At 42.4% G+C, this 18,767-nt stretch overlaps 1 protein-coding gene across 1 annotated transcript in view; it reads left to right on the top strand.

Annotated features, from left to right (window-relative positions):
* The window catches only part of ZFYVE26 (zinc finger FYVE-type containing 26), a 61,924-nt gene that overhangs the window by 182 nt on the left and 42,975 nt on the right, over positions 1 to 18,767 (top strand). Inside the window, exons 2-13 of the mRNA XM_061180953.1 lie at positions 360 to 636; positions 2,150 to 2,228; positions 5,883 to 5,972; positions 7,324 to 7,846; positions 8,224 to 8,354; positions 9,370 to 9,534; positions 9,682 to 9,770; positions 10,736 to 10,899; positions 13,382 to 13,585; positions 14,614 to 15,231; positions 15,695 to 15,781; positions 18,115 to 18,183. Of these exons, the coding sequence (XP_061036936.1) occupies positions 443 to 636; positions 2,150 to 2,228; positions 5,883 to 5,972; positions 7,324 to 7,846; positions 8,224 to 8,354; positions 9,370 to 9,534; positions 9,682 to 9,770; positions 10,736 to 10,899; positions 13,382 to 13,585; positions 14,614 to 15,231; positions 15,695 to 15,781; positions 18,115 to 18,183 (2,413 nt within the window). The 5' untranslated portion in view covers positions 360 to 442. The remainder of the gene's footprint in view (positions 1 to 359; positions 637 to 2,149; positions 2,229 to 5,882; positions 5,973 to 7,323; positions 7,847 to 8,223; positions 8,355 to 9,369; positions 9,535 to 9,681; positions 9,771 to 10,735; positions 10,900 to 13,381; positions 13,586 to 14,613; positions 15,232 to 15,694; positions 15,782 to 18,114; positions 18,184 to 18,767) is intronic.

Genomic DNA, 18,767 nt, shown 5'->3' with positions numbered 1-18,767 from the left:
AGGGCTCAAACTAGGGAGGTTCCTGCTGAATTTCTCATCCGTAAGCAGGCGACCACCTGGGGATTTGGAGCCGGATTAGGCATAAAGTTCAGGAGGAAATACGGAAGTGGAGTTTCGGGTCTGCGCCGCGGGCTAATATGACGATTAATATTCGTTAAATATTGAATGCGCCTAGAGAGATGGGATCCACCCCTTGGGGAAAGGTGGAACTTCCCAAAAGAGACAGTAACCTGTCAAATCAAATTTACAACGTTAATTAGAAAAGTAAGCCCCGCCTTTCCTAGTGCGGCTAGTACTGGCTAGTTTGTCTAAATACAGTTCCTTCCTTTTCTTCTGACTCGGGTGTGTGTTGTTTCTAGGAGGTACTCCACGAATGAGAAAATTGACAATGTGTTTTGCGTAATTCATCTCTTTCTATCTCCCTGCACTCTGTGCTGGGAAAATGCATCATCCATTTGGAGAAGAGGAAACTGCTTCTCAGAAGCAGCTTTTTGGATTTTTCTGTGAATGCCTTCGGAGAGGAGAATGGGAGTTGGCACAGGCATGTGTACCTCAGCTACACGAGGCCCAAGGGGATATCCCAAAGAAGGTGGAAGATATACTTCAGGCGCTGGTCATGTGTCCCAGTCAGCTGAGGTAAGGGAACTCAGTCTTCCTGCCAGGCAGTCACAGGGCGGGAGACACAAGGTTCAGTACTTGAGCTCTGGTCCATGTGCCTCACTCAATCACCTCTGAAGAATTAACAAAGGTAGAGTGTATTTCACATGTTCTGAAATTTTACCTCTATAATACATGCCTATTTATTACTTTATCAGTTTGGCTTTGAATTATCATCTGGAGCGGTATTTAAGCCTGGAACCACCATTTCTTGTTTATTATCATTAAAGTAGATAGTGCAACTACGTTGAAAAGCATTTTCTTTACCCCCAAAAGAGCAAACCTGCTCCCTTCTTGCTTGTGAAATTGAAGATATTGTTGTAGCTTTAACAAAGGACCAGAAGTGAATTCACTTAAAGCTTTTTATTTTGAAATAATTAAGCATAGACTCACAAGAAGTGCAAAAACAATACAAAGAGTACCCTTTCCCCAACTTCCTCCAATTGTGACATCTTATATAACTATAGTAAATATCAAAACCAAGAAATTGACACTGGTACTGTTAACTAGACTACAGTCCTTATTCAGTTTTCACCATTTTTAAAATCTGCATTCATTTTTTTTTTTTTTGGCCGCGCCTCAGGGCATGCGGGATCCTATTAGGGGCCGAACCCACGCACCCCGCTGCATTGGAAGTGCAGAGTCCCAAGCACTGGCCTGCCAGGGAAGTCCCAATCTGCATTCACCTTTATGTGTGTAGTTCTGTGTATCTTTATCCATTCTTAGACTCATAACTACCAGTATAATCAAGGTACAGAACTATTTCATCACCACGAAAGAATTCCCTTGCTCCCTGGGAATTCCTCTTTGTACATTGATCCCTCCTTGTCCCCTGGCAACCAATGTTCTCTATCTGAATTTTGAATGAAGTTCTTCCTGGCAGTGCTATTAACAATTAGTGATATAGGAGTTAAACATTCAGTCTCTCCCTCACTTTTCCTTACTCTGGCAGTTATTTATGAGAAAGTACTGTATTAGCACATATAAAATGGAGATTTACATGATTCTTTTCTTCCTTTGTTTTTTCCCTTAAATTTGGATTCTAGCCAATTGCTGTCTAATTTAAATTACTAACTTCAAAGAAAGGCTTATGAATTCCTATAATCCTGTTTCTGGCATAGAGTTAAAAATAAATTTTTATGAAGTTCCTTTTTTCTTTGACTATTTGATTCTGTTTTCAAGATTTCAAGTTTTCTATTTCAGATAGCTTTGCTCTTATGGTTTTCTGTGTAATATTAGTTTGTTTTAAAGACTAGATAGGGAGGTGGAGGTAGAATTGCAACTTTTTTTTTTTTTTTAATGAAAGCTGCTAGTTCTGTTCTGGTTCTCGTTTTATTGATCTGTCATATACATTCAAAAATTTCTCAAGACAATGTCTTGCCGGTTCAGGTTTAAAACAGACTGAGTAGTGAAATCTAAATCTTGGATCACAAAGGAGAAAAGGTCAGTAGGGACTCTTTGTTTAGAAATTTTTTCTTTTTACATTTTTCAGATGTGGACAGGATATCAACCCTCAAAGATTAGCCTGGGTCTGGCTTCTTGTACTGGAAAAATGGTTGGCCCTGGAAAAGGTAAGTAGGTTTACATTTAAAATTTTTGCCCGAGGCCAAGACTGAAAAGAACTTGGAAGGAGTTATGAAATTTCCCTTTTGTCTGTTACTTCCTTTATTTTGAGGTTAGTCATATTCCTTTCTCAGTATTGACGGTGAGAATGGCTTAAGTATTTATTGCTGTCTCTTTACCTAAATTCATTTATTAATTCACTAACTTACATTGGCATTAATTCACTAACCTACCATCTGAGGTAATACTATTGTGTTAAATACTATTGTGAGTCTTGTGCCCAAACAGAACTTTGCAGAACTCAGTGAAAGTGACAAGATAGTGAATAAAGTCTAATCCTCATAATACTTAAGTAATGGAGAATGGGCTGAGCTGAAACTTGGTTGTTCATCCAAAAATCTTATTTTAACTAGTCCAGTACAGTGAAATCTTATAGATTTAAACGTCATTAATTAATAATTTAATAACTCACATGAATTGAAATGAAAGTTACCAAATATGAAAACAAAGTGAGCAAATTAATAGTGAAAGAAAACTTGTAAGGAAGGGTTTTTTTGTTTTTTATTTTTTTAAGAAAAATTACCATTCAAAGCACTTTTAGAAATATGTGTTAATTATCAGAAATTGATATCCATTAAAAAAATTCTCAGGCAATTTTGTATTAAACCTAAGACTTTAAGATTTAAGTGAGGAACCTCTGACTCAGAAAAGAAATGACTGGCCCAGGGTCACACCATAAAGTTAGTTGGCAAAATTGGAGCTGGAACCAATGTATTCTGCCTTCGAGTCATCAGTCCTCTGCTTTTTCCACCTCAACAATATTTTTAGCCTACATAGACTTAAAATTAAGAAACCATAAATTCTCTTTTTTTATTTTTATTTATTTATTTATTTTTGGCTGCGTTGGGTCTTTGTTGCTGCACACAGGCTTTCTCTAGTTGCGGCGAGCGGGGGCTACTCTTCGTTGCGGTGCACAGGCTTCTCATTGCGGTGGCTTCTCTTGTTGCAGGACACGGGCTCTAGGCACGCAGGCTTCAGTAGTTGTGGCACGTGGGCTCAGTAGTTGTGGCTCGCGGGCTCTAGAGTGCAGGCTCAATAGTTGTGGCACACAGGCTTAGTTGCTCCGTTGCATGTGGGATCTTCCCAGACCGGGGCTCGAATCCGTGCCCCCTGCGTTGGCAGGCAGATTCTTAACCGCTGCTCTACCAGGTAAGCCACAAGAAACCATAAATTCTATTTTGTAAATGTCTATAATTTAGCCTAATTTTCTTCTTAACTTCTCTCAGTCATCAGAATGAATTTTGTCTTTAGTTCTGCTTTGGCCTGACTTTTACGCTTCTTCACATAGCTGTCAAAAAGCACCAGAAGTTACTAATCTAAATGTATTTATTATCCAGGCTTTTGGTAATGGTCTAGCAAAGAGAAATGACAAAAAGATCAGCAGGAGAGGGAAGGAAAAGAAGCAAAACTGAAAAATAATCAACCCCAGGTTGTTTAAGAGTTGGCTGTAGTTTCAGATCTAAAAGAGACATCTTCAGCTAAAATATTCAATAGTATCTTCAAAGAGAAAAGAAAAAAAATAACAAATGTTACTGTTACTGACTAAGGAGCTTTTCAGTACAAACATGGAATTTGTCAAGCCAGATGAACTTTTGCCTCAGCAGAGGGTATTTGTTTACTTTATGGCTGATTGGTGGTTGTTAAATTTCTGGACAGTTGGTCAACCAGATCAGGTGGTGGATTTCACTTCCCTGGCTCCTTTTCACAGACTAAGAGTTGTTTTTCCCAGAATTGAAGATCATTTGGTCCTTAAAGCTCCAGTACCTCAGTTATTTAAACAGTCGTGGGAATGTTTTAAATTTTATACAAGGACCTCAGAGAGTTTTAAAACTTAATACAAGGACCAAGACTTCAAATGCGTTCTTGAGGTAGTTCTACAAAGCCAGAACTGGACTTCATCTTCTACGGACTTGGCCTTCCTGGACTGGCCTTCATCTTCTAGGGACTTTCTGGCTGCTCCTGCTCCAGTCTCCCACCTGCTGCCAGAAGCTCCTTTTGAATTATTCGTTGAAACTGATTCCATTTTCCCTTTCCTTCATCCATTTTTGCCTTATGCCCTTTTATCTTTTATCACGTGAACAGCATGATGTCCACAGCATGCTGCTTCTAATAAAGGAAAAATAGAAACAACTCCCATGTCCACAATCCAAGACTGATTAATCTACTTGTAAAATACCATGGCACTATTAAAATTACGTGGTAAATGAATTTTCAGTGACATGGAAGGATGTTTATATTCTGCTATGTGAAGAAAAAAAAAATTTTAGAAAACAGTATGTTTGTTATGCATGCATATATGCATATGTAGAAAATGGTCTGAATACCCTTAGAACACAGTTGTAACTATAGTTCTCCTTCAGTGGAAAGATTTGGGGTGTGTGTGTGTTGTGTATGTGTGTTTTCATTTGCCTGTTTGTATTCTCTGCTTTTTCTGCATTGAACATGCCTTGCTTTTATAGTAAGAAAATCTGTGCTTAGAAACATTGGGCAAATTCTTGCCTGTTTTAGGAATGTTAGTTGTCTATGACCCTGCATATGCATAATTTCACCAGTAAAAAAAGATACAAGCTAGCCAGTCTTTAGGATTTTAATGAAAGTCCTAAAATCTTAACCAGTTCTTTTATTAAGGGCCTGCTGTCTGGGCTTATCTATTCCTTCCTCTTAGTCCTTGATAGAATCACTAACTTTCAGCTTGCCAGAATGAATTTTCTCTACACCTTCCAATCGTTAGCATTATATAAGCATTCAGATGGCATGATTTACAGGTGTCTCTAACTTAAAAGAGTGCTTGTCAGAATTAGTCCCAGACTTTCATCTCATTTGTGTTTGTGTCTGGAGAAAGGGGGACTATCATTTTAGTTTTAAGGACCAGTTGAAGGGAAGTTATTGTGAAACAAGCAGGTGCAGGAAGAGTCAGAGGCTTTCTCTTCCTTTATACATTAGTCTCTGATGTCCTGTCTCATTAACAAACAATGGGGTCACTTTTTCCTTTTCATGCTTGAAATGATTAAAAAATACTTCCTAACCATTTCATCATTACTGAAGATTATTTTTAAAAACATCCTGATGCCATAGTTTTGTTTGATTTAGCAGTATAATGAGATTTTAAAAAACACATGAAAATATGGCACATAGTACCTGGCACATAATAAGTGTTTCATAAACATTAGATCTCTCCCCCTTTACTTTTATTTTCCAACTAAAACTGAATACCAAAAACGGGTTTAGGCCCAAAGAGGATCATGTGGGCCATTCCATCCCAGCTTACCCATAACTGGGTGTTTTGGACACTGCAAGGGAGAGTCTTGGAGAAGGACTTCAAGTTAGAGGGAAAAAATCACATGAAATAAGCAAGCCTTGGCATTTGAGGCTAAACAGTGTGGGATTTAAGTGTTAGTATTTAAGAGGAGTATGTGTTCAGTTTAGCTGTTTCCATTTATTAAAAAAAAGTGTCTGAAGACATACCTAGGAATTTAATGGTCAGAAGTACTTTATCTTAGAGAAAACAGCAGAAATAAGATGAACCGGAAAGAAGTATTTACTTATAATTGTCAGCTAAAGCATATGCTTAATCTCTATGCTTCCTTCTATGATTCTTCTAGAAGTTACTTCCAGCTGGTTTCCGGAGAAAACTTGAGTTTCTTTTATTGTCAGAAGACCTCCCAGGTGACATACCAGAGGACATCCTCAAGGTGAGAGAGGGCCCTGGATCTGTCTGCCCAGGTTTGCAGTCACTCAACAAATTCAGCTTTCAGGGATCCAGCAGAAACAGGTCCCCAAGATGTTGGCAGTTCTCTGTTCTCAGGCAAGACCAGGCTAGGTGGAGGCCCCTTGAGGGGAATTTAGAGATAGGGGAAACTTATCTGATTGTAGAATTCTTAGAGGTAGCTTGGCCAGAAGTACTAATTATAGCTGAGGATTAATTTTTTTTTCATTTCATGTAAAAGGAATACCTAACTTGGTTTTAAACTAGGTGTTTAAATTTTTCACCAGAATGTGGCAGGGAATATAAAGGGAGAAAGGAACTAGTTTGTATTTGCTGAATACCCTTTCTGTAACAGGTGCACTGAATGTGTTATAGCTAATCCTTACAACCACCTTCTGGGAGCAGATTCAAAATCTTAACTAGATCTATACTTAAGTGCCTGAGGGATGCTCTGAGGCTCAATACTTATTTTCTTCATGACCCAGCCACCAGCTAACTGAAGACATATTCACAATAGGATTTAAGGTAGGGACTTTCACTTGTATTAGGTCAAGGACTCATGGTCCTGTGACCATCTTGGAGGCAGTTAATGAACAGGTATCCCTGAGCACCACCCACAGGAATGGTGCTGAAGTGTGGAAAATAACCTACCAAACAAATTATAGGCTACAGAGATCTTGCCTTTTAAAGGCTTGCAATCTAGTTGGGGAGGAAGGAAGTACACACATGGCACAATTAGGTACTAAGCCATATGGTACTAATTTTAAGAACATTGAAAGCCCAATAAAGAGGGAGAATTGTGTGAGTTGGAGGTACTGGGGAAGGTTTTAGGGAAGGATGAAGAATGGGCTGTATCCAAAATCTTGGTTGGGATTTAGATCAGGGGTTAAAAACTGGTCTGTAGTATTCTTTTAAAAATTGAATTTAAATGCCTTGAGCTGGGCATAGTGTCTTATTCCCATCTGTTACCTGGTCTATGAGTTTGCAGTCCCTGATTTAGATTGACAATGCACATTTCAGAGGCAATGGGGGTGGGGGTGACTAGCTTGAGCATGGTGGCCTTGGGCAAATCTCTCTTTGCCTCAACCCCCTGATTTGAGGACACCTTCAAAACGAGGATAATAGTAGTGTCTTCTTCCTAAGGTGGTTGTAAGTATTAATTTAATTTTTCTGTGTAAAGGACCTGGCACATACTAACTACTACAGAAGTATTTGCTATTGCTACTATTGTATATACACACGTGCATATATATACACTGAAAAGAGGAAAACATGAAGACATGTAAGTGATAACATTCTGGACATACCGCCCCTCCCTCTCTTCATCCTCTATTTAGGAGCTGTACACGGTCTTAGCACAAGATGCAGCAGACCCTGTGCTTGATGGAAATCAGAGGCAAGAGAGCTGGCCCTCTTGGCTCAGCTCAGAAGCTGTCTCTCTGCTCTGGGATCTCCTGCGGGAGGCCCCTCAGCCCGCGCAGGCCCTGCTGGAGCTCCTGCTTGGGGAGGAAGATGGCACGGGCCTCCAAGGCTGGCCCCTGCAGAAGGCGCTGGTGGACCTCATTCGAAAGGCACTGCGAGCTTTGCGGGGTCCTGCCAGCGGGCACCCAGGGGCAGTCGATGCCATCTACGGAGGCCTGCGGACTCTGTGCTGCCCTGCAGAGCCGCTAGGGGCTGAGCTGCGTCTCCTGTGTGAGGAACTGCTAGAGGCCAGCAGGTCGGAGGGGAGTCCCCTGCCGGAGGAGCGGCTGCTCGGCTGCCTGCTGCACAAGGCCGGGCGGGGCCTGGTGTCCCTGTATGGCCACACCTATGCAGAGAAGGCCCCAGAAAAGCCACCGACGCCCACGCCCTCGGGAAAAGGTGTGTTCCCTGCACTGCTTCTCTAATTCCACTCTGCCCAACCCCTCTGACTCCCTCTAGCCTGCTCCCTTCCATGTTGTTCAGGAAACCTAATGGGAGAAGCTAAGCAAAAATGGGCAAGATGTTCTTCTGTGAAAGCACAGCTTTCATAGCTTAAGAAGGAGTGATGGAGAAAAAAAATGAAGTAATAGTCATAGCAGAAACGAACTTTTCAGAAACTACCGAGAGAACTAAAGAGTCTTTAAGATAGAAGTGTAGAAAACCTGGTTTAACTTTTTAAAAGAGTGAACTTTCATATCAATTGGTTTTTCAAATGGGCTTTACCTTAGGAAAGAAGAGTCCAGTTCCCCAGTAACCCCATCTGGTTTGATTTTCAGTCTCACCGGCTCATCTAGATCCTGAGCGGGCAATGCTAGCCTTGTTCTCCAATCCTGACCCAGGCCAGGCTTGGAAATTGGCCTATTTCTACTGCCTGAGCAACAGCAAGCACTTCCTCGAGCAGATCCTGGTAAGTCAAACTCAGTGCTTCTCCACCACTCAAGCACCCAGGGACTCTCTCCAGGCTTCTTCATTCCTCCTTTCTCTTGCACTCATTTATCCAATGCAAAGCAGTTTAATTAGCAGTGAGTCGTCTAGTTTGTGTCCATCCTACAGTTCCAGAAGGCTCTGAGAACCAGTATCATTCATAATTAGAACTGCCAGCATTTTGTATCAGTCCTTGGGCAGGCACTGAAATGTTGGATACATGTAAGCTTTCTGGAGGGTGCGAGGAAGAAAAGACAGTGGCAGCGATATGTTGCCTAGCTGACAGGGGACTCTAATTACTCTAACCTTCTCCTTCCAGATTGCAACTGAGCTTTAGTTTAATTCAACAGCTATTTATTTTTTTTATATTTATTTATTGTATTTTTTTTTTTTTTTTTTTTTTTTGGCTGTGTCAGGTCTTAGTTGTGGCACACAGGATCTTTCGTTGCAACACGAGTTCTTCGTCGCGGCGCACGGGCTTCTCTCTAGTTGTGGCGTGCAGGTTTTCTCTCTCTAGTTGTGATGCGCGGGCTCCAGGGCATGTGGGCTCTGTAGTTGTGGCGCGTGGGCTCCAGAGCGTGTGGGCTCTGTAGTTTGTGGCACGCAGGCTCTCTAGTTGAGGCACACGAGCTCATAGTTGTGGCGCGTGGGCTTAGTTGCCCCACGGCATGTGGGATCTTAGTTCCCCAACCAGGGATGGAACCCACGTCCCCCGCATTGGAAGGGGGATTCTTTACCACTGGACCACCAGGGCAGTTCTTCAACAGCTATTTATTAACCTCATTCTATGTACTATGTACTATGCTAGGATCTGGGGATACAACAGAAGTCAATCCCTGCCTTCTAGGAGCTTACAGTCTAGTGTTTTCGTAAACACTTTTTATTCAACTGGCCACTTCTGTCATTGCCAGAAACCTCCCTTCTATACTGAAAAGCTTCTTACTCTGATTAGCAGCAAGTCCCCAGAGCTGCCTCTAGCAGCCTCCTTTGGCTTCCAGGTGACAGCACTCACCCTGTTGAAGGAGGAAGACTTCCCAAGTCTTGGCTGCCTGCTAGACAGAGAATTCAGCCCTCTCAGTCGACTGCTCGTGCTCCTGGGCTGGACACACTGCCAGAGCCTAGCGTCAGCCAAGAGGCTGCTCCAGACACTCCACAGGACCCAGGTAACTCTCACTCTGCAGCCCAAGCTGCTCCGGAAATGAGTGTGGTGGCACTTTGGGCTGAGGCAGAATGCAGGGTCCTGACGTCGGTCACATCTCTGACCCCAGGTGCTTGGGTCAGCATCTCTTTCTTCTCCCGTATCAACACAGGACCAAGGCTGTGATAAGCTCCTCAGGGATGCCTGTGATGGGCTGTGGGCTCACCTGGAGGTCCTGGAGTGGTGTGTGCAGCAGAGCAGGTACGGCCCTGCAGAGCCAGCCCCCTTCCCACCATTGGGCACACTTGACCCATGCTTTGCACATGTGGCCATTTCAAGACATCTTCCCTGTAAATGGTTTAAGTTGACAGTGTTGACCAGCAACAAATAATTGTTCCAACTATTAAACCAGGAAAGAAACATAAGTAGTGATTATCTTCACCATAGCCATAAGGTCATAACTAGAGGATAATTTAAGGATGACAATGATCACAAGAACAAAACCTCACATCTCCTGAGCACTTACTATACACCAGGCGTTGCTCTAAGCCCTTTACGTGATGATTTCACTTAAGCTTGACATTAATCCTGTGAGGTAAACACCAATATTATCCTCATTTTAAAGGTGGGGCACCTGAACCCCACAGGTGTTAAATAACATGCCCAAAGTCACACAGCTAGTGAGTGTGGTCCACATTCTTAGCCACATGTTATCTTGGATCACATTTTTATTCAACAACTGCCTCTTGAAATGTGTGCACGGCCCTGTGTTTTCCTAATAACTTAGCCTTGGGTCTTCCCTAGATCTAGGTTCTTATTTTGTTCTTCACCCACCTCACCAGCACTTCTGAAGTCGAGTAGGCCGCTGGGGGAAGTAGCAAGGGGCCCTGACTCAAAGAAAAGCAGAGAAGCTCGTGTCAGCTCTCAGCTAGGAAAATTACAGAGATTAGGAAGCTTAATCTGTGGGCCCTTTCTAGACCCTGCTGAGCACAGAGGCCCTTCCTAGGTCCTTACTAGACAAGTAAAGCCAGCTTGATGAATGTCCTTCCTTGGGGGTAAATAAATGCTATCCTCTATCATAGACCAACTGAAATTTAGTGTTTGGGGAAGTGAAACCTGTGGTGTTACAGGCCAAAGAGAAAGAATAAGAGGGAATGGAGACTGGTCTTTCTCAAAGCAATTATATAAACTGCCTCCCCTTCCATCCTCCCAACTTTCCCTTTCAGCAACCCCATACCAAAGAGAGATCTCTTGTGTCACTTACATGGTGGAGAAAGCCACTCAGTGCTCTACTCTCTCCATCACCTTACAAACCTTCCAGCCCTCAAGGAGGAAGATGTCCTCAAGCTCCTACAGAAGGTGCCAGCCAAGGACCCCCAGCAAGAGCATGGTGAGTTGGCGATGGAGTGACCTGGGCAAGGTTCCCTCTTAGGACAATCTTGCAGATGTTTCTTACAGCACAAGATTTATCTAGATGTGATTGCTGGGATCTATCAAGATGGGTGGTCCAGCAGGTACCCTCTAAATTAGTGCTGTTTGCCACAATCAGACTACAAGATGTAGGGACATCTTCCCCTTTCTTGGTGAGGCCTAGGGAATCCTATGAGAACAATTCCATAGGAAACTTTGTCCTCATGGATCCAGCTCAGGAACCATGAGCAGACCCTCATTTCACTGAAACAGAATTAAGAACTGCCCTCTGAATTCACAGCATTGTCATTGGCAGTATTTATGCGAATTCTTGGTGAGTCTCTCCATGCTTCATAAGCTTTCTTACAGCACATTTTGTGCCTTCCTTCCCTCCCATATCTTCTTCATAGTCTATTGAACAGGTAAAGAGTCTTTCTTCTAGAAGATTCTTTTTTTGAGTTTTTTTTAGAGTTTTTCTTTTAGAAGAAAGACTTGCCTGAAACAGTAACAAAGCCTTGTTTTAACCTTAGATCTTTGCTTAAAATTCAAGTCCCCATTAACAAGCTCACTCTTTTTGCTCTCAAAAATCATATGATAGTGTGATCACAACCTACTACACAGGCCAGGGACCTTACTTTTGAGAGAAACAAACATTCTCATATGGCAGTAGATGTCTGTCAGCCTAGATATTGCTTTGATTTACTTTTTTAAAGGACCTACCACTAATTGTAAAACTAGTGTTACTACATTCTATATTTTTTTGGAAAGGTAGACAACTTGTTTAGCAGATTTCCTAAAAGAACTGGGAACTCTCTGTTTTCTACATACAAGTACAAAAGGCTTCTGAAGAAGTGTTTGAAATCTATCCCTGATGACCCACCAGAACACACTTAGAGCTTGAACTTGGAAAAGGCAAAAGAGGAGTGATAATAGGGCTGGGACTAGGGTGAGGCAAGAGAGGCATCTGGGGCAAAAATGTAAGGAGCCACTCCCTCTCAGCATGCTTGCAAGTCCTGGCTCTGGGCAATAATGCCATGAAGAGGTCAAGGCCATAGAACAATATTGACTTTGTTCTGCTTATTACCCTGACCTTGGCAAGGCCAAGCTTCTAAGAAGTAATCACTAGGAAACCTATACATAAAGGGGCTTGTTGCAGCATTGTAGTAGCAAAGCATCCCTAACTATTCCAATGTCCTGCCCTTGAGGAATATGCCTAGACAAGGGATTCATTCAGTAGAACTATATGCAGCCAGCAGAGATTTAGTTTGTAAAGAAACATAATCAAATGCTTATGCTCTAAAGGATTTTTAAGAGGTAGGAAAATTAAATAGTATATAAAATGTTACACTCAAACACATACACATGTACACAAAACTATTAAAGGGGTTAAACTAGAATGTAGCAGTGGTTGTGTTTAGCTGGTAGGCTTATGGGTGGTATTTTTTTCTTCTTTTTGCTTTATTACATTTAATGTTTTTTCTTTGAACAGGTTATACTTTTGCTATGATAAGAATTAGGGGTAGATTAAGATGTTTAGAGATTCTGTAAAGATGGTAACCTTCCTTCCTCCTAAGTTCAAAACAAATTTTTAATGAAAAATTATAAATTATTAAACAAGTGTACAGAATCTCAACACAGTTTATATTTTCTCTCATGATGTCTGCTTCAAGGCTTTCCTAAAAATATCAAGTTTTTTTTTTTTTAAATGCCGTGTTACCTTTGCTCTCTTATTTCTCAATCTAAACACATTTTAAGCCTGCCTCTTGGGTAATGTGGCATTCGAAAGGTAGACCAAACATGTACTTTAAGTTTTATTTTTTTAAAAAAGGAAAAACAAGTATTTTAAGAAATGTAAGGGAAAGACTTGTTAAATAGCCATGAGGCCTAGGTTGAACAGACATGTAGAGGGGAGGTTGGTGGGGAAAAGGAAACCAAGAGACTGAAAGTTGTTGAACAGAAAAAAAGGCCTGGAAGGGACGCAGATCACTCTGCCAGAAAGGAGAGAGGGTGAGAACACCTAGGGGACTAACAGTGTGGCATCTCTTTGCTTCAGCCATACATGCAGCCCCTGCCTGAAAGAAGCATCTCTGGGACTTCCCTGGTGGCGCAGTGGTTAAGAATCTGCCTGCCAATGCAGGGGACACGGGTTCGAGCCCTGGTCTGGGAAGATCCCACATGCCACGGAGCAACTAAGCCCGTGCGCCACAACTACTGAGCCTGCGCTCTAGAGCCCGCGAGCCACAACTACTGAGCCCGTGCGCCTAGAGCCCGTGCTCCACAACAAGAGAAGCCACCGCAATGAGAAGCCCGTGCACTGCGACAAGGAGTGGCCCCTGCTCGCAGCAACTAGAGAAAGCCTGCGCACAGCAACGAAGACCCAATGCAGCCAAAAATAAAATAAATTAAAAAAAAAAAAAAAAGAAGCATCTCTGAAGTTCTGCCTGTTTCTCTCTGTAATTCAGATTCAACTGACGCCACGGTCCCTGCGCACCTGAGCCGCTGTCAGAACCTGACACTCTACCGGAGCTTCTGTGCCATGAAGTATGCCATCTATGCCCTCTGTGTGAACTCACACCGGCACTCCCAGTGCCAGGAATGCAAAGACGGTCCCTCTGAGGACCTGGCGGCGGCTGCAGAGCCAGTGAATGATTCTCTCTCCTCCCCAGGTGCAGCGCCGCCCCCCACCCCTTCCCTGGCGGGAGCTGGGAACAACCTGTCCCAGCAGGTTCTTTGTGTGGGAACCCTTTGCCACCAGGGCTGGGAGGTGGCCTTGGTTTTATTATGCCCACGAATAATTTCATCCATTTATCAGCCTCCGTGAATCAAAGGGACATGGAGAAAGCAAGTGATTTGCATAAGTTCTAACAGAGCCTGAGCACCTAGTACAGTGTTTTCCAAATGCTTCTTTTTTTTATACCCCAGTCCACAGTAGATAGCATTTCACATCATTCCAGTTTGCACCTAGGTATATAATTTGTGCTTTCATGTGTATGTGTATATGTGTGTATGTGATGCGTAAACTGAAATAAGTTTTAAGAAACATTACTTACCCTTCCAAACAGAGCACACTCCTGATTATTTTTCTGTTTTATTTCATTTTTTCAAATGCAGCCGTCTAAGTCAGTGTCATGGGTCACAGCCTACAGTTTGAAAGAACCTTCTGTCCTATTAGCTCTCATTTTTCTTAAAAACTTATAACTCCTTACCTTGCCTTCTGTGACTGGTGGTCAAGTATCTCTCCCTTGCAGCTTTGGAATAGACCTTCACCTCTGAGCATGGTCATTTTCTTAAGAGATCTGGGTAGGCTGTGATCACCTGTAGTATAACAATGAGTGCAAACAGGAATTGAGGAACAAGGAGTCTCCAGGCTGCCTTCATTCTAGGAACTGAAATATGGAGTGCTTCTCAGAGATGAGGAGTAATGTAATTGTAAAAAGCAGAAACAAAATAATGAGTGTTCACTGAACTGTACTTTTAGTTAAGGGAGCAAAATCTTTCTACAAATCATGAAAAGACATGGCTCAATAGCCTCTTAGTCTTCTGACTGTAACCACAGTTCTCTGAGTCACTACAAAGAAAGAAATGAGTTACACTTGGGAGAATGTTTGAGTCTGGCGAGTACTGTTTCTAATGTTTGCATTTTCTCTCTTTCCTTCTCTTTCTCTGGCCTCTTCTTTTATACATGCGTCTTCAGGTGCTTCAGATCTCTTTTCAACATACCTGGCCAGGTGTCAGCAGTATCTGTGCAGTATTCCTGACTCTCTGTGCCTGGAACTTCTAGAAAACGTCTTCTCATTGCTCCTCATCACCTCTGCTGATCTTCACCCAGAGCCTCACCTGCCCGAGGACTACGCTGATGATGATGATGTTGAGGGGAAGGGCCCGTTGGGTTTGAGGTCCCCGTCAGAGAGCCCTCAGCACGTAGCACAGCCTGAGAGGAGGTCAGAACAGGGTTCCCTGGGGGCCTCCAGGAGCCTGGCCTACACAGTTCCAAGCTGTCTGAAGGCAGAGCCAAAAGACAGTTCCCCAGAGCCTCACAGGCACAGCTTTTTGGACCTAAAGCACTTTACTAGCGGTGTCAGTGGGTTCCTGGCTGATGAATATGTAATGGGGGCCTTCCTCAGGCTGCTCCAGGAGCAGCTGGATGAGCTAAGCAGCCGCAGCCCCCCCGAGAAGCCAAAGCTGCTTGAAGGCCAGAGTGGCTTGGGCAGCAGCAGCAGAGACGGACTGCAGAGCCGCCTGCACCAGTTCTCCAAGGTTCTCTCTGAGGCCCAGTGGAGGTACAAGGTGGTGACCAGCAACCAGGGCTCAGGTGAGAGGAGATAACAGAAAGGGAGGAGGGAGAAAAGTCTCGGGAATGTGGGACAGCTAGGAGTGCATGGAGTCACACTAGTTCAGGGCATATCGCCATGGCCACCTGTGTCAGAACTCCGGGGTACCGCTCAGCGTCACACAGGCCAGTCCAGATCTTCCCCTACCTGTTACCCCAGGAGGTGGGTCAAATCAAAACTGATCACTTTCAGAAGGGGGAGGGGCAACATAGGAGTAGGGGAGTAAGAGGTACAAACTATTAGATATAAAATAAGCTACAAGGATATATTGTACAACACAGGAAGTATAGCCAATATTTTATAACTATAAATGGAGTATAGCCTTTAAGAATTGTGAATCGCGATATTGTACACCTGTAACATATAATATTGTACAGCAACAATACTTCAATTAAAAAAAAATTGATCACCCTCCCGTATGACCCGCTGGGTTTGCTGTTTCAGAGGAGCAACCCTCCCGAAGATACCGGCCCATCGCCACATGGTACCCCCGTCTCCGCCGGGGTCGTCGGACAAGAAGGAGCCGGGCAGGTAATCTGAAGAACTCTCTCCATGCCTCCTTCCCACAAGCAGCGAATGGTATAGTGCCATTTGTCTAATATTCTTCAAGATAAAGCAGTTCTTAAAGTACCTTAACACTAATGATAAAGATAAGATCTTAAAGTATCTTAAAGCAATTCACCTTTAAGATAAGGTCCAAACAAAAGTGATCTAAGATTATCCTAATCCCACTCCCCCAAAGTAACCCTTGCTAATAGTTTTCTTCGAAAAATTCTCCATGAAATACAAGCATGTATATCATTTTAGATATACAGATGCATCATACTACATATAGAGAACTGCAACTTTCTTTTTTCATTTATATCCTCATACATACGTAAACGTATCATACTCTATATTGAGAACGCGCTTCTCTTCACTTATTTTAAAGGCTGCTTAGTAGTCCATTGTCATATGTACCCTTTTGTGGGCATTTAAATTGTTTCCAGTTTTTTACTATTATAAACAGTGCTACAGTAAACGACCTTGTACGTATGTCTGTGCATACTTGTGTGAGTATATCTATAGGATAAGTCCCTAGCAGTATAATATAGAAGGTCAAAGTATACGTGGGTATAAAATACAGATATAACAAATTGCCCGGAAAAAAGGTGGACCAATTTACATTCCCATCACCTGTATGTAAGTGCCTATTTGCATATACATTCATCAAAAATGAGTAGTATCAGGTTTCTTTTTAGTCTTTGCCGATATGATTAATATAGTAATAGTGTGTCATTGTTTTAATACTAATTTTTAGTTTGAGATTGAATGTCTTTTCATATATTTATTGGCCATTTATATTTTTCAGTCTAAGGTACATATTTTCTGTTGGGTTTGTCTTTCTTGTTGAATTGTAAGAAGGTCTTTATACCTTAAGGAAAATATTCTGTCATTTTGTGCTACAAGTTTTGCTCCATTTTGTCTTTTGACTTTGATTATGAGGTTCTCTAAAGGAGTTTAACACAGAAGCATTATACAGAAGTATTAAATTTTTAGATAATCAAATTTCCATTATGGTTTTTAGTAGTTTTTAAATAATTAACAGGGAGTTCATAAAGAGTTTCCTGTGTGCTAAAAAAATACTAGGTATCTTGAGGGAGGTGAATGAGGCATAAACCAGGACTTTGCCTTCAAGGAATTTATAATTTACCTGCATAGACAGTATACATGAAAAACTTAAACTGCCCGGAGGCACGGCCTGAAAACAGAAGAGATCTCATGGAGGGGGAGGTCAGCATAGTCTACAAAGGCAGAGAAACAGGTTTTCTGAAAGAGTTGACTTTTGAATCAAGCTCAGAAGAATGAGTAGGCTTTAGCTAAGTGGCAACAAGAGACGTGAACATGCTGACTGGGGTGGAGACTACCATGAGAGAAACATGGAAAACTTAAAGGCTGAGCCCCTTAAGTAGCTCAGTTGATTGGTTTGAGTCAGTTTGCATCCACCTGACCCATCCAGCCCAGAATGCACAATCCATCTTCTCTTTTCCTACAACTGTAGGAAAGCAGGTGTTGAGAAGAAGATGCTTTTTCTCCAGGACTTTCAATATCATGGTCTTTTTTTTTTTTTTAATAAATTTATTTATTTATTTGGCTGTGTTGGGTCTTTGTTGCTGCACATGGGCTTTCTCTAGTTGCAGCGAGCAGGAGCTACTCTTCGTTGCGGTGCGCGGGCTTCTCCAGTTGTGGCTCAGTAGTTGTGGCTTGCGGGCTCTAGAGCGCAGGCTCAGTAGTTGTGGTGCATGGGCTTAGTTGCTCCGCGGCATGTGGGATCTTCCCAGACCAGGGCTCGAACCCGTGTCCCTGGTATTGACAGGCGGATTCTTAACCACTGCGCCACCAGGGAAGTCCCAATATCATGGTCTTTGATCAGCCTGGCCTTATATGTTGGTTCCCTACTTTTTCAACTATGAGGACAACTTTTTCTATGTCAGAAAATGTTGTGACCCTCTTTGGCACCCTACTGGTTCCATGTCATAATAGTTGTGCTTTAATTTTTTTTTCAGACTATTGACAGTGCTTAGTGAGCAATGGGGGTCGCTGACCCCTAGAAGTAACTTGAAAACTCCTGGGGCTCTGAGACCCAGAGACTGGAAACCACTGGTATAAGCTACTATCCAAATGAGCACTGGGCCCGTATTAAGCCCACCCCTGTACCTTTGGTCTGTAGGAATTTGCACTTTACTGTAGAAGGAGCCACTGGTATAGTAGCTACCCATTATCTTCTCACTCTACCCAGATCTCAGCTTTCAAGCCAACTTCTCACTTTCTACACTGTAAGGCACTGATGGTTGATTTTTTCTCTTTCCTCCTAATACCTCTAGATGGCCAGGACAGAGGTTCCAACCCATCCCTGGAAAGTACGAGTAGTGAGCTGAGCACAAGTACTTCAGGTATGGGGGTCCCAACCAGTTGCCAACTTCCAGCAGCTTTGCTCTGATATAGATTGCCATACACCACGGTGTGAAAACCTGGACTGAGCAGTTCATGCTTGTGTTCAGTGGGGAAAGGGCTATTTCACTATCAGCTGAGTTACCCATCAGTAGGGAGAAACAGAGGTTTGTTGGTACATAAGTCTTATATTCAAAGATGATAACATATTAACAGATACACACTACCATATATAAAATAGACAACAAGGATTTACTGTATAGCACAGGGAACTATATTCAATTTCTTATAATAACCAATAATGGAAAAGAATCAAAAAAAAAGAATATATATAAATAAATATATATATATAACTGAATCACTTTGCTGTACACCTGAAACTAACACAGTATTGTAAGTCAACTGTACTTCAATTTAAAAAAAAAAGAAAGAAAGAAAAAGATGATAGCATAGGTATGCGCTTCATTTGAGGAAAATTCAAGATCCATTTACAGACCTTTTAGGGAAGGACTTTGAGAAGATAGGAGTTTGGCAGCAGGTGACAGAATAGTTTTTCCTCGATTTCTATCCCTTCCTTGGCCCCCGA

The sequence above is a fragment of the Eubalaena glacialis genome, chromosome 2, assembly GCF_028564815.1.
Source record: "Eubalaena glacialis isolate mEubGla1 chromosome 2, mEubGla1.1.hap2.+ XY, whole genome shotgun sequence".
NCBI classification, from domain to species: domain Eukaryota; kingdom Metazoa; phylum Chordata; class Mammalia; order Artiodactyla; family Balaenidae; genus Eubalaena; species Eubalaena glacialis.
Note: the sequence above shows the minus strand (reverse complement) of the source record. Positions and strands in the feature narration are given on the sequence as shown.